Source organism: Eubalaena glacialis, chromosome 7 (assembly GCF_028564815.1).
Source record: "Eubalaena glacialis isolate mEubGla1 chromosome 7, mEubGla1.1.hap2.+ XY, whole genome shotgun sequence".
Taxonomy (NCBI): Eukaryota; Metazoa; Chordata; class Mammalia; order Artiodactyla; family Balaenidae; genus Eubalaena; species Eubalaena glacialis.
The window spans coordinates 90,227,692-90,244,003 of record NC_083722.1 but is presented as its reverse complement, the minus strand read 5'-3'; the positions used below and the strand labels follow the sequence as shown (position 1 = coordinate 90,244,003).

Below are 16,312 nucleotides of genomic sequence, written 5' to 3'. Positions count from 1 at the left end.
CAGTAATTGGTAAATCTGAAATACATTTTAACTTTCTCTGTTAAGGATTCTATCAAACCTCATGAAAGGTGATCACTATGTTAGAAATTACACAATGCCATTGTGCTGAAAACTGAATATTCCAATTTTGCTTGTCAGTGAATCATAGAAATCATAGTTCCCCCCCCAAACTACAGTGTTATTGACTCAAAATAGATGATCATGGCAATAGTCACCTTGCTACAGTACTGGTATATGGAGTAATACATTTTGTGTTTAGAAAGTATTACACTTTGGAAGAGCGCAACACTGAATAAAAACCAGTTCAGTAATACAAATATTTGTTTGATCACCAAACTATTTAAAAAGGATAGTTGAAAATAACTTACTCTTATTGATATTCTTGACTAACATTTTCAGACATTTGCTATGGCCCATTTGTGTTCTGGTTCTAAAGTATGTCTTGTGAACATTATTTTGCATAAATGTATTTTCAGAATTCCATCCCTGAAAAGCAAAGTGAAGTAGTTTTACAAAGCCTGCCTAATTAAAAACATTTCTTATTTATTCTATTTAGGTTATGCTTTCCTTAATGAATTTATTTATTCTTTAAGATTTAATAACGCTTCCAAGAATGTTTATTATCCAGCATGGGACTGTTGGGGAACTATAAAAATAGGTATAAAACTGTATTATTGTAATTATAATAACACTTGTTGTGGTGGAGAAAGAGAGGAAAACAGTGAGAAAGCATTATTTTAATGCAGCTAATAGAGTGAAATAAGACCATGGCTCAGAGGGGTTTTTTTAGGCTTTCTTAATGGCTATAAATTTTGTTCTCTTAAGTGATAATGGTATTTGAAAGTCTTACATCTCTATTAAGTTTATCAAATATATCTCTATAGTGCTTTTTTCTCCTAAAATATATATGAATTATAGTAAACTGGTTTCCATCAAACCCAATAGAAGCCTAGCCATGAGCACTGCTTATTATCAGAAACTCACCAGTAAAGGAACAGAATAAAGTGAATGTATTGCATATTTAGGCACTGCATGTAAAAGTATCAGTTAAGAGCAGGGAATTTGGAGTTATACAGACCTGGGTTATACCAGTAATATGGTTATCAATGTATAGATGCAATCCATTTCTGTACAAAATCTATTGGAGGAGAGTCTTCCCCCCCTGTCTCTTTTTAGCTTTATATCCTAAAATACAGTTAAATCATCTTGTGTATTCATGCAAATATGGAATTTCCTGTATGGGATATTCTTTTGTAATTCTGTTTGGGAACAGAGAGGTAACGTTAAAAAAACAAACAGAAATTTGTACAAGTTTTTGGAGAAATCAGATCTTTAAATAAAGTGGAAACAGTGACATTAAGTATGAATCCACTTGGTAAATACTGAATGAAAAAACTAGTTACTGTTCAGAAGGATTTGGCCACTTAATTTTTAACACTTTGAGTAAATAGCCACATGAGTTAAATTACTTTATGTGAGTTTCCCTCAAGATGAGACAAACTTATTTTACTTTGGGCTACTGACCTGCTGTACTGATTTAGTGTTTGAGATCTAAGCAGAAGAGATGATTGTAGTGAACTTATTTTTGGCCTGGGGTGTAAGCTGCAGAAGATGTACCTAGATTTGATATAATCTTTTTCTTTCCCTTTTTCTATTTGCCCCAGTGTGTGGCTTCACAGTCTCCAACGTGGTTGCTTGGTCTACCAACTGTAGACCAAGTTGGAGTCCTTTAATACATGATCAGTGGTGATATGAATAACTGACAACACTTCATTGAGCCTACAACTGTTTCTGTGTCTTGATGGTTAGTGCCTAAAGCTTATCTAATCAAACCTGTGTAACACCAGTTAACATTGCCCATTTAGGTAGTCTGCATGGCTTTCAAGTTTTGCTGTTGGAAAGCTTGGAGAGGAAAGCATCTCTTTTTCTGGATGATGAGGATATGAAAAATGATAATGGCAATGAAATGCTGGCTATCCTTTTTAAAGAATTTGAAGAGATCACAATTAAAAACTTAAGTAGACAGCAAAAAGTGTTTTTTCTACTTGATGTCTTCAAAAGAGAAATTGGAAATGTCTTTCTGTATTCTACTTTTTTGCTTAATTGCTGAAAATAATTATAATGATGATGGCTGTCATATTTTGACTCCTTTTTTAATGCGCCAAACTTTGAGATGAGTACTTTACCTACTATTTTCATTTATTCTTCACATCATTCTAACACTATAGATTATTTTTGTTTTGACTATTTTATAGATGGACCTGTTACTTTTACCTTTCTGAATCTCATTCTCCTCTTCTCTATAAATAAAGGGATAGGCAGAGTTGGAGATTTTAACTAAGTCTGTTTTTCTTCAAAGTTCTTGATCTTAATACTACTCCTACATGCAATAGCCTAAATATGCAATAAATTCATTTTACTTGGTTCCATTCCTGGTGAGTTTCTGATAATGAGCGGTCACCATAGCTTGTCTTCTACTCAGTTTGATGGGAACGAGCTTATTTTAAGACATCGTTTGACTGATGTTGTTATGGTTCACATCCTGGGCAGAAACTATTGTCAGAGGTTATAGAGGGCAGCAAAGAAGGAACTATGTATACTTCTGAGAGAAGGTAAACCCTGGTTTTCCGAGTGTGTGCAAATATAGAAGGGAAGACCAACCAATAAGACAATGAGCCTTAATAATCTGATTATATCAGCTAGAGTGACTGTCTTACCCAGTGCCTTCATAGTGTCACATCCTTCCGTAGCGCCCCATTGCCTTCATGATAAAACCTGTGGCTCCTTTTCTTTGAACCTTTGCCTGCTTGCCTACGAGTAACCACAATGATGGTAGTAATAGTTGAAATAACCAACAATTATGGACCTTACATGAGTGGTTGCAGATTCCAACAATTTTTACCATCTCAACCCGAATGGAAATAATCCTTTTGGTTCCTCACAGTATACAAAGGTAATAAATGTACTAACTGATTGTGGCAATACTCTTTCATTAGTGACTTTTTAGGATTTGGGGATATTTGCATATGTTTTGTAATTTAATTCTTAAAACAACCCTCAACATTGTTTCATAATTGAGTAAACTGAGTCTTAGAGACATTAAGTAACTTGTCCAGTATCACACAGCTGGGCAAGGGATGAAGGCTTGATTAAAACCTGGGTCTGTGATTCTAAACCTGGTGTGCTGAACCAGAGAACCGTTAGAGCCGTATCGGAGATTGTCTGACTTAATTCTCTAGTTTCAGACAAAACTGGATCACAAACAGAGAATGCCAAGCTGTGGCCTGAAGATGTGTACTCTTTGAGTTATTAAACGCATTTGATTTGGGGGCTGACTTTTTTTTCATTTTTTTTTTCTTTTTGTTGGTTGGGTAGGGGTGCATTCCTATTGGCTGAGGGCGCCTTCTCTATCACTGGGCTGCTTCACACGTCTAGCTTTCCCACCAGTCCTGTAAAGATATTTGAGTTTATGACTTTGGTCTCAAAGGTCAAGAGCAAACAGTTCACTCTTTCCTTGAGTGTTTTGAGAAACCAAGATTCCACAACCACTTTCCTCTGGGATGTTCTGTTACTCTGCCAACATTGAAAAAATACTGCTTACTTTTAGTTTTAATCCATTTCCTCCTCCCTTGCCCAGCCCCACTGATACATAGAACAACTGCTCAGAAAACCGTTGGTTTCCAAGAATACAGTTCTTCAATACTCCCTTTGCATCTTGTCTTTAATAAACCTTTCCCCCACGTAAACCAGCCTTCCCTTTGACATCTCAGATGGCTGACAGGTAGTTAACTCCTCTGATTGGCAGATTGGTGTCTCTGCCACATGGAAGTGTCTTTACACAGTAACATTAATACTTCCAGCCTGGATTTATTTAGCATCTTCTGACACTCAGAAGAGCCAGGGAACACATGCCTTGCTCTCCCTTGGGATGGTTGAGTATTAGATTAAACTCGCAGGAAATATTTGACTGTCCTCAATAAACAGACTTTGTATTTAGGCACATTAATGTTTTTTGAAGTTCTTTATTGCCTTCATTTTCAAAGTCGGTTTGAGAGAGCTTTTACCAGTCATTTTTGGAAGTTATGTCATTACCACTTCCCTTGTTGCTTAAAAAAAAAGAATTGTAAATCAACTACTAACTCTGGATTTTCTTTTGCAGATGCAAAAGAAATTGTTTTAAAAGCCCAGATCTTAGCTGGAGGAAGAGGAAAAGGTGTCTTCAGTAGCGGTTTGAAAGGAGGCGTTCATTTAACAAAAGAGTAAGCCAGGAGGTTTTAATTCCTTGTCTTTGGGCCAAGCAGTTATGGAAGATCCTGCTCATGATTGAAAGGAGCACTGAGAAAGAGGGTTGGGGTGGGAGTAGGAGCAGGAGGTAGCACATAAAGGAAATAAATTACAGGTAGAGGGCTCTGGCAATGCCTTCTTTTCCTTCTCCTCCCATAAAAGGATTTTTGTTCACTAATTGGTGAAAACTTGACTCTCCTCCTGTTCTAGACAATCAGTGATTCATCATGTTTGATATGGTACTGCTTACAAATTAAATGCTGCTTCTGTAATGCCACTCTCCTACTCAAGAACCAGCGGTGGCTTCCCATTACCAATGGCATCATTGGTCCCTCCTGTCTGATAGTCTAATTCTTCCTTTATCTGAACCTGTCTGATCAGCTTTATATCCTATGTCTCCACACACTGAACACTTTCCTCTCCTCTCCTGTCACATACCTTTCATGGTTTACTTTGATCCTTCCCCTTCCCTTTATCCCCATCTTTGGTCTTACTTCCCAGATTGCGCACTATCCAGTATTTGTTATTCAGCTCTTATCTTAGTCTGCTATGCATTTCAGCATTGTGTCTCTACTATGACTGTAACTTATGTGGGGGGAGAGGATAGCAAATGTAAGCAAGCTTCTTTTTGTTTCCCTTCCCTCCCCTCCCTTCCCCTCCCCCCCCTTCCCTCCTATTGTTTCATTCATTCATTCATTCATATATATTTTGCACTCAGTGAGCCTCTGGTACAGTGCTTGGCACCTAGTGTATGAGCAGAAAGCACCATGGAGTCTATGAAGGTGGAGGTGGGCCCTGGGCAGGGTGGACTTGGGGATATAATACGGACTCTGCTTTAAAATGATTTTCAACAGAGACATTGACTTTCTTTTCTTTCTTCTCTCTCTCTCTTTTTTTCTCCTCTCTCTTAGTCCTAAAGTTGTGGGACAGCTGGCTAAACAGATGATTGGTTATAAACTAGCAACAAAACAAACTCCAAAAGAAGGTGTGAAAGTTAACAAGGTAACGTGAATGCTTTTGGTCATTTTCTGTGTATGTGTTAAAAAAAAAGAAAAGAAAATCATACTTCAATTTTGACAGAATCAAATGAAGCAATGCACTTTGGCAACGTGCCATTTTATTTTTTAAACCTCACATAGTTAGTTCTGTGTTATGATGTAACTTCAAGGAGAAATAAAAAGGATTCTAAAGTAGTAATAGTGTTTCTTATCATCAGCATTTAGTAAAGATGGGTAGTGATTGAAATAATACCTTTTTCTTTCAGAACACAGGCATGATTCTGTTTAAAGCCGAAAGACCTTGGCATAACAGCTCCTAGGGTCAGTGACAGACATTCTCTGCTCCCTCGCAGCCCCACCCTCATCCTCAGTATATCAGAATTACTGTACCCATTACAGTTATTTTTCTATGTGCCCCTATAACTTACTTTAAGATTGTTACCATTTTGACCCACTGTTCTCACTGGGAGTATGTTGTATTAGTGAGGTCTCTTGGGACACCCAAGTGTGTATAGGGCACGTACGTGTATACACACACAGAGAAAATAAAGCCGAGAGCAAAGTGGCCTGCCTCAGCCATGAAATTGTGAGTGGCAGAGCTGAGGCCAGAGCCTAACTTACCATGAGTGCGTCTGTCTTGGTCCCGAAAAGGACACTGAGCTGGAGGGAGATGGGGATACTGGAGGGTCATTAGCTCCTTCCCTCTAAGAACACAGAGCCTTTCTAAATGTCGAGGAAGCCCACAAACAAGACTGGTTCTGCTTATTTCCCTTTCCCACTGCCTCTCAGGTAGATGCAAGAACTGTTTACATCTTAAAGTGGGTTTTTGAATTTATTTTTGTTCAGCCCAGTGTGGTACTTTTTTTTTCCTTTTTAAACTGGTTATGAGCCTTTACCTGTGTAACGTCTTCAAAATTTGTCCCCAGAGGATATGATTAGTAGTTTTGTTTGTAGGAATTTGTTGCTTTATATGGACACATGGGGTTTTAGATTAGAGTTTGTGATACCTTTAAAAAACATATAAAAATACACAAAAGAAGATTCACACTATATAGATATGCATAAAATTAGTTTTGTAGATCGGTTCATGAAATACTAGAGATAAGTGCATCCTTGTGAATTGAGTCATTGCCAGGAAACTACCAGAGTGATTTATTTTTAAGTGTTTTTTTTTCCTGATTGCAAAAGTGATTAACATATGTAAAAAATTCTAATAATACAGAAATATAAAAATTAGAAAAGTAAAATTTCCCTCTATTCTCACCCCTTAATTGCCATGCTTTGTTTCTGTCCTTTTTCTCTGCAAAATGTGTATTACCACATTTTGTAACAGTATTATTATATGCAACTTTAAGGAACATGCATTTTTAATTTATAGAATCTTGGACATCAATCAGAAGTTCCCAGATTATAGAAACCTTAGATTTCTAAGTTTGTTCAAGAAGCTATTTAAGCACATTACATACCTCGATTCACACTGGGTTTTTTTTTCCTAAGTCTGTGTTTGTGGTGTGTTCCTTGGGATAGTAATAGGGGAGGTGAGACAGTGCTACTCATCATGTGCTCCATGAGTCAGTACCTGTACTGGTTACTGTTTCGCAAAGAGATTAAGTTCAGAAACTGAGTACACTGTTAATCGTATCTAATCGCTGTCCTGTTAAACGTAGTTTGTACACTGGCTCTCATCCACAGGCTACAATTTGAGTAGCATGATATATAAAAAACAAAACAAAATGAACAAACAACAAAAAAATGAAAAACAGGTTCATTGGTCAAATAGGGTAAAGTATGTTAAAAAGCTTTCCATACCGGAAGACTCCAAGAAGAGGCTGTGTTGATATTGTTTGTGTCAGTCACAGATGAAGATTGTTGAAATGTATCTGACTGCACTTCTCATGGCATGAGTGTTGATGGAGTCCATTTAGATTCTCTCTGTAACAATCCCTAAAGTATTTTAATATCCTGGCTCATATGAAGGGCATCTTTATGTCAAAAAACTGGTCTGTATATAAAAATTTCTTGAATTATCTATTGATAATCATCATTTTCCTGAGAATGTTTTTCTGAAGAGTGCTGGGTTGTTTCTACCAAGCAGGAGCTGTTTGAGGCAGCAGCTGGTCTTTACAAATAGAAATTTGATGGAATGCAGAGCATATCTGTCAACACTTCAGAAGATTAAGAATAGGACTCTTGAATGACACTTATCCTAAAAAGTTATAACGTTGTATTGCTTGTCAGAATAACTACTGAAAGTTATTAAATCTGGCTCACTAGACTAGCTCTGTATTAGAAAGTGACTTGACATCAGAATGGTTCTATGAAAATCCTAACACCGTGTGCCAAGAAATATTTCTTACAAACTCATGAGCTACCATTTATGATAGAAGAATCACTATGAAACCCCTTATAAGGTACTTTATTTTTAACCAGTCATAAATTCCATAAAGGTGTGAAAAGAAGGAGTTCTGTATTCATTACGTTATAGCTTTCTAGGTCATCATATATTTATCGTATTTCATGTGACTTAAAAATTAATGCTTTTGTGGCTTCTGGGTAGCTAAAATCTAATGTTACTTAATGAGTAACATTTTTTGTGAAACATATTACTGAACTCTTAGGAAAAGCAATGTATGTGATTTTATTATTTTCACTTCTAGTACTGATTCTTCATGGATATTCTTATTTTCTTTTAAAAAGCATCCAAGACATCTGTTACTATTTTTGTTGGGAGTGTTGGTACAGCCTCTCTCTCCAAGGAAATTTAATAGTACTTATCAAAATTTAAAATATGAACAATCTAAAACTTAGCCCTTTTACCTTTATATACCTTGACCACAGGGATACTAAAACAATGGAGCAAAGCTATATGTACAGAAATAATCACTGAGGCAGCATTTTAGAAACATGAGTCCACGTAAATTGTCATCAGGGACACGGTCAAATAAATATTGACATATAAGTACTGTGTAGTCACAATGAAGAGAGAAGACCTTGTACAATCCAAGTTGTAGTATTAAGATTAAGAACAAAAAGGAAGAAAGAAAGGCATTCAAGCACGTATAATATGCATCTGTGTGCAGGATGATTCCATGACTAATGCTTGCAGACGCATACGGAAGAGGTAAAAGTTAGTAGTGGTTTTTCCTGGCAGGGTTGCTTCGTGCCTCTGTTGAGGTCATGCAGAGCAAAAGGACACCTGTCTGGCACATGCGTGGAGAAAGAAATCCTTCCATCTAATTTGCCTCCTGCCCATTCATGGTCCTGGAATATGACCACATCCTCATAGAGGAAGGGACGACTTTTTCTGATTATCACAAAGGTTCCGTATGGACTCATGATCACTCTGACTACTGGGTCCCAAGGGGTGTGTATGTGCAGCAGGGAGCTGCTTTCACTGTCTCCTCTGTATACTTTTAGTATCGTTTGCATTATTTTCAAACAAATATTATGTTTGTAATTTAAAAGAGAGTATAAACTGAAATAAAAATACAGTGATCCAAGAGATAGAAGTATTCAAACATAGGAAGCATCAGACATACCATAAAAAGAATCCTTCTTTGGCAACCAAACTTGGTTTTCCACCAGTGCAATCTGAGAAAAATCAGTGTAGTAATATATATGTACTGTTAATGTCTCAAATTAAAATAACAGCTGCTTCCCTGGAGTTTTTCTTAAGTATCAGGGTTTCTGAAGGAAGAAGAAAAAGAAGATTAAAGTGGGAAGGTTCCTTGAGGCAAACCGAATACCTGTCACTTGAACAAGTTATCAGGATCAATTAAGGAGGTGAAAATGGGCACTGTGCACCATGAGAGCAGCACTCTCAAATCTCACTGTGTTTAAAGACCCTGAAAATGAAGCTGTTTGATTTGTGTAGCAAGTTTGTATAGATTTCCAAGTGGAAATCAGCTCGATGCTGACTTAATTTGACTTTCCCACTAATGTGGTAGGTGATGGTTGCTGAAGCCTTGGACATTTCTAGGGAAACCTACTTGGCCATTCTGATGGACCGGTCCTGCAATGGCCCTGTGCTGGTGGGCAGCCCTCAGGGGGGCGTTGACATTGAAGAGGTGGCAGCTTCGAATCCAGAACTTATTTTTAAGGTATGTTTAGATTCCTGACTATGCTCTGTTCATTGATTGTTGCTCTACAACCTGTTAAAGATTTAGTGTGGAGTCTGAGCCAGGTAGACTGTTCCTGGGATTTAAGGCATGAAGATAGTGAGTGCTTTTTCTTACTGGGGTCCAGCTGAAGGTTGGGTAGATCCAAAGTATGCGCTTTTCAAGGTCTTTTTCTTTGCTTTTCCCCTCCCTTTGTTTTTTCCTCCTTCTTGCCTTTTCTTTCCCCCTCATTTCTTTCCATCAACCTTGCCCCAAGAATTAACCAATGGAAGATGACTGTGATATTTCCATTTCCTCTTGGTTAACTCTACCCCATTTAACAGTATATATGACCCAGAAATTCTCTCCTAGGAAATCAGATGTGAACTAGAGACTGCCTTGATGTCTTTCAGTACTGGTAATGAATCCTTCTAACGCCCAGATTCTATCAGTTTGTTTCAATTCATTAAATCTTGTGTGTGGGGTTTTGTTTTGTTTTGTTTTGTTTTTGATATTAGGATGAGTTTCTAGCCAAAGAGACCTGAGGTCAAATCCTAACTAGCCAGTACATTTCTCAGTGTCTCTAAGCCTCATTTTTTGAATGAGTAAAATGAAAATGGGGGTAATTCCCACCCCATAAAATTGTGAGGATTAAATGAGGTGATGTATATAAAGTGCTTATCAACCTACCTCAACTATAAGATGAAAAACCTAAGGTCTTTAGAACTATAATCCCAGCTTTTAATTCTGAGTTCTTAGTGTCAAAAAGAAATCACAAAAAAATTTTTTAGCAGAAACATTCACTATTCCTTTTAAAAAGTGATTTTTTTTCCCTCCAAAAAGCAAGGATTTTATTTCTTGAAACTCTTCATTTATATAAGGTAGTAATACTTTGGAGATTGGTTTTAAAATATTTTCACCAATGTTACATATTTAAGTTAACTACTTTGGAAGTTAAATTGAAACTTTACATGCTGGCTTACCAATAATACCTACGCATTTTTGGTTGAAATTAACATGATTTAAAACAAGCCATTCCATTTGTTAAGAGAATACATGAAATAATATATATGAACAGCACTCAGTATCTTGGAGGCAATGGCCCTTTGTAGAGCTAGGGTATTATTAATAATTAACATCATCAATAGAGTGTTTAAATCATAAGGTAATATTTAACCTGTATAAGACAAGCTCTAAGCTTAACAGCAGTATTAGGCAGGAAAAACTTACTTTGGAAGCCTTCCAAAAAATGTCATAAAAATTAACTGCCTAAATATTCGTCACTGCCATCTGTATAGTAATTAAAAGTGAAAACTGGCCTCTGATTGTCTTGTCAGCATGCCACCCTGAAGAATTGTATAGTTTTCGGAAAGGCTGTTTTATAGATGGTCTGCTAATTAAAATATACCCTATAGGCAGCTGTGGTGGCCCAGCTCAGAGATCTCTGGAAAGGTGCCACACTTTAATTACTCATTTGCAAATAAATACTAAGTATTTTCTTTTGACGTTGTAAATCTTTTCATTTGACTGTCTGAATTTTGCTCATTTGATTCATTTTTATTAGGAGCAAATTGACATTATTGAAGGGATAAAGGACAGCCAAGCTCAGCGGATGGCCGAAAATCTAGGCTTCTTTGGGCCTTTGAAAAACCAGGTACCTGAGCAATTGGAGGCTGGTGTGTCTGACTTGTTTCATAAAATGTTTGGGAACTTGCTAATTGCCTCTAATGTTTGTGATTATCAGGAAATAGGGTAATTTATTGTTTTCTTTTTTTTCCTCTAGTTGTTTATAATGAAAAAATATTTACCTGGTGTTCCAAAGAGGATGTTTATGACATGTGTGTTTATATATATATATATTGATATATCAGTATGTATGTGTGTGAGAGTGTGTCGCCTGCAGACACATGCACTTTGTTATGTATGTTGGTCTCTTTGTCTTTTTGGTAGCATTGCAGCTCCAGTGCATGAATTATAAGAGGCAATATAGTGGTTAGAAGCACAGGCTGTAGAGTCAGGCAGTCCTGAGTTTGAATCCTGTACTGCTACCCAGTACATGTGTGATTCAGACCATCTGAACGTCATTTTCATCATCTGTAAAATGGGGTGATGAAATCCTAACTGAGAGGGTTATCATGAGGATTGAGTAACCTGATGTGTGAAAGTGCATATTCAGTACTCCAGAAAGGTCAGTTATTATTGTTATTAGTAATATACATTACTTAACTAATTGCTATTCTTTCATAGCTAATGGGCATTTGAGATGAATGTTAATGGCACAGAGGTGATATTTCACTGAAAACAGGTTAAATTATGCCAATTTAGTAATTATATCCCTTGGTTTCAAAGACAGAAAAATCACCCTCTGAGCTATTAAGGGAGAGAGTCTGTCTTGAGCATCACAGTCCTGCACTGCCCTTGGTCCTGCCCATAGAGCCTGATTTTATGTCTACGTAGGCAAGCTTCCTTATCTCACAATTAAATCAGAAGAATTTACTGGCTATTGTTTTTCCTCTTCCATTACTAAGAGGAGCCACCTTGATAACCCTTCATCCTCTGTGTGCATGCGTATTTGTGTGTGTGTGTGTGTGTGTGTGTGTGTTGTCCTAGAGCTCTAGGATTGTTATAGTTTCCATTAATTTAGTTGGGCAACGTTCCTCCAGTAAAACAGGCAGTTGTGCACTCTTTTTTTTTCCTGCCTTTACTTTTTCTTTTGATTGATTCTATGTCTAGAAGTTTAAAGGGTAACAATAAGGCAAGTCATAGAAGGGTGAAGCAGAATAAGACTTTAAAATATATTTGTTTCAGTTAAGAGAGAACAGCACTTACTGGAAGATTGGGGAAAAGCCTCCAGTGGAAAGCTACAGGTTCAAAGTGGTAGTAGGAAACAGGATCATCGGGGACTAAACCTCAGTAGGAAATAGAAAGGGCCAGGCTTCAGTGGACAGTTAGAGGAATTAATTGTCATTTCCGAGACTGGCAAAGAGACGCCAGGTTAGTGACCTGCTGAAAGAGAGATAATGGAGGATTTGTGGGTAAGGGCTGCAGTGGTTGGTTTCACTTCCTGAGTATGAGGCCACTAACTATATTAGCTGATCATTTGAGATTTATTTAATGGCTTCTTGTGTATGGGTGGTGGTCACGGAGAGCCACTCTCCATGTAGTCACTGTAGTCTAGCCACACTGTCCTACAGTCAGTTCCAGAATGTGCTCAGTAACCGTGTTTACATCCTCTGTACCCCTTTGCACATCTGTATTTCTCTTGGACATTTGCAGTCACCTTTGCTGGATTCTCATCCGCACCACAGCAGGGACTTGGTGAATCTTGCTCACTACTGTGTTGCCAACAAAGTGCTTGGCAAATATATTAGATGCCCAAGAAACATCTATCATATGCGTGAATAAGTGAAATAACACATCTAGGATGTCCACTTGGAAGAGATTCCTGGGGAGTCAGAGATGGGTAGCTGTAAGTGACAAAAGAGAATGAATTTCGAGTGGATAAAATCTGCTGACCACATGGCTTGAAAACTCAGGAGGTAAACATAACAGAGTTCTAGAGAAGGCAATAATAGTATTATGTACACCGTCAGTCCCTCCCCCCAACATAATGTAAGAGACAATTAAGTTATTTATAGCTCTTAAATGACTGAATCATGTTTTTCCAGTACCCTAAACACTCTAGGTTTTAAGTGAGTTACCTATGGAAGGAAGATGAACGTGCAAGTTCTCAGGGGTCATTAGTAGCTATATTGTCATTATATTTTTGACTTAATATACTGAGGAAAGTAAAGAAGTGTTTTAAATCAGTTTTTTTTTTTTTTCCTTTTTTCATTGTTGTCTCTATGAAAGGCTTTAAATCTTCATTTGCTCAGCAAAGTTGGACCAAGGTCATCTGCTGAACCCTGGCGAACAGAGGTGATAACTAGCCATTGTTTCCTAGAGGCTCGGAGGGCAGTGGTCAGCCTTCTGACAGTGAACACAGGAGGAGGGGGTGTGAAGGAGAGAGAGAGAGATCTCAGCTGTAGTTGTGTCCAGATTTGTTCATCTGGGGCCCCCCGTTTATATTTGGACAGTAGAACGTGGAACGCATGGCATAGCAGCGCGGGGAACTTTCGGAGCTGTGGATTGAGGGATCTCTGCTTTAAGCGCTTCCTCCAGTCGTGGGGCTCAGTGTACTGTGAGCACAGGAGCCACCTGAGAGGAGAAAACATTTATTGAAATGATTAGCCATGGGTGATCTTTTGATAAAGAAATGGTATCTTAGAGGCCCCTCGACTCAATGTGACTTTGAAAGTTACTTGATTTTCATTTAGGATGTGGTTTGGGCCTTTGGAGGTGCCTCACTCATGGATAAACGACATATAAAATGATTCTCTTATAAAATTATTAATATCTTTCCTGTGACTCATGCCTGTTGTCTCTAAAATGTGATGTATTAATATTAGGTTTAACCAAAAATAAACATCACCTTGCGTAAAACCCTACCAAGTATATGTTCCTGGTGAAAAGACATTTCAGCAAGAGCTGACTGAAAAGACTGAAGCCATGGGAAAACTGAATATGACTAAAATCCGCAAGTTCCTCAAGCATGTCTTAATTGTCATCTATACTATTCATTTCTAAAAACATAGGCACCATGAATTGGCAGCATGCGCCTCTAGGATTTAAGCTGATGAAAATATCCAATAAACCAAGTTAATACAAGCTCATTAACCCTTCTGGGTGTGGTTTGTACCTCTGGCTACCTTTAAGAACCGTATATGAATGTTGATGATATTAATTCCTGGAGTGCAAGAGAACTTTTTCAAATTTTTTTTTAACCTGTTAAAACATTTTTGAAGACATTGGTAAATTTGTCAGGGTTTCATGCATATGGCCCTCAGGATATTTGATGTTAGGCATTTAACTTTTTTGATTGCTTAACAAATAACCTTAAAATAACATTAATTGTGGCAAAAAAGAAACAAAACAAATATTCTGTACAGCATGGTTACTGAGGAAGTAGGTGGCAGTGGCAAGCTGGCTAACTGCACATTTACTAGCAGGATGTTTTCTTTGACTGTGTTTAATCTGTTTTTTGAATTTGAACACATTTAGAAAGCAGGGGAGCCAACTCAACTTGCCACAGGCCTTGCCATGTCCTATTATTACACCTGGGCAGACTGACGACGCTTTGCCTGGAGAACCTTTGTAGTTATTTGGTGTATAGCCTCTGGAATAAGGCACGTTCTGTCTCCAAGCCAGGCTGGATCTCCCTTGTGGATATTACAACACAGATTTTATAACATATACCCCTTGTAGGTCTTACAGCATAGATCTAGTCATGCTTCAAAAAATGTTTATGGTCAGCCTTTACACAATAATCAACAGCTGTAATAACGAATGCCCCCCAAGTGCTGTGTTAATGTATAACTACAATGGCAGTAACACGAGAAAATTCAGGCTTCATGCTAAACTAGGTTAATATAAGCTTTAGAAGTTTTTAAAGCAACCCAGGTGTTCATAGACAAATAAATGGGCAAAAAAAATGTACTATATACATACAATGGAAGGTTGTTCAGCCTCGAAAAAAAGCGAGATCCTGACACGTGGTGCAGTGTGGATGAGCCTTGAGGACATTTTGCTAAGTGAAATTAGCCAGTCACAAAAAGACAAATATGTATCATTCCATTTATATGCGGTATCTAGAGTAGTCAAAGACTGGTTGTTAGGGGCTGGGGGAGGGGAGAATGGGAAGTTGATGTTTAATGGGTATGGAGTTTCCGTTTTCAGGATTCTGAAAAAGTTCTGGAGCTTGGTTGTACAACATTGTGAGTGTACTTGACACTGATGAACTATACACTTAAAAATGGTTGAGTTTGTGAATTTTATGTTACGTGTATTTAAAAAAAGTTTTAAAGTAGCTGGGATAAGATCTTATATATGTATGCACACAGAAGTTATTTCTATTATGCAGTGTCTCCTTATTATTAAATTAATGATTATTTCAACCATTATTTATTGTGTTGACTCTGCACAGAGGCTGAATAACTGTAGTGGATGCTATGGTGCCCAGGGTAGACATCATGCCTCTCTTATGCAGCTCACATTGCACGCTCATATTGATAACCTGGAAAATCCCTAAAAATACAAAAAATATTCAGCAGTGAGTCACTTATCTGCTCTACACTGTAAGTCAAATAAAATCTGTTTGCATTTAAAAAAATAGAGTAAACATTAAATAAAGAAAATCTTTAAAAGTTTTTGAAAAAATAATGGTAGAATTGTGAGGGTGGGACCAACCTTTTTCAAGTCCGGCACAAAGCCAGAAGCCAAGAATGACATTATTATTATCAAATTTCCATGCAGCAGAAGTAACAAAAACATGGGCAAAAGATAAATGTTAAAGGACAAAAATATTTGCAATTTCTATGCGATTAAGAGCTAAATTCCTTCATGTAAAAGCGCCTCATATAAATTAAAATGAGAAATACTAAAATCTCAACAGAAGAATCGGCAAAATTCACAGCAGAGGAAATACAGATGCTTCAATATCATAGAGAAATGCTCAGATTCATTCACAGTAAGAGCGATTCAAATTAAAACCATATATGAGGTACCCATTTTTACCTAGCATTCTGAAAGATCCAGATAGCTGATGGTTGTGCGTAGAAAAACAACCTCTATTATGCTGGTTTGTAGAAGGGGATATTAGTGAAAGCTTTTACCAAGAACAATTTAATAAAATCTTTTATTATGTAAAATGCCCACCCATTTTCGCTCCACTCCAGGGAATATATCCTACAGATGTTTAATCATATGTATGATATATATGTACAGATATAGGTAAGGCAGCGTTTGAAGTAATGTCAAACTACTGGAAACCAAATGACCATTATTTAAGAGACAGGTTAAATGAATTATGATACATCCATACAGTAAAATATCATG

General features: G+C 37.3%; 1 protein-coding gene across 1 annotated transcript in view; it reads left to right on the top strand.

The window, feature by feature from the left end:
- Positions 1–16,312, top strand: part of SUCLG2 (succinate-CoA ligase GDP-forming subunit beta) — a 258,167-nt gene that overhangs the window by 124,993 nt on the left and 116,862 nt on the right. The window contains exons 3-6 of the mRNA XM_061195513.1: positions 4,160–4,259; positions 5,196–5,286; positions 9,230–9,382; positions 10,944–11,033. Coding sequence (XP_061051496.1) covers positions 4,160–4,259; positions 5,196–5,286; positions 9,230–9,382; positions 10,944–11,033 — 434 coding nt within the window. The remainder of the gene's footprint in view (positions 1–4,159; positions 4,260–5,195; positions 5,287–9,229; positions 9,383–10,943; positions 11,034–16,312) is intronic.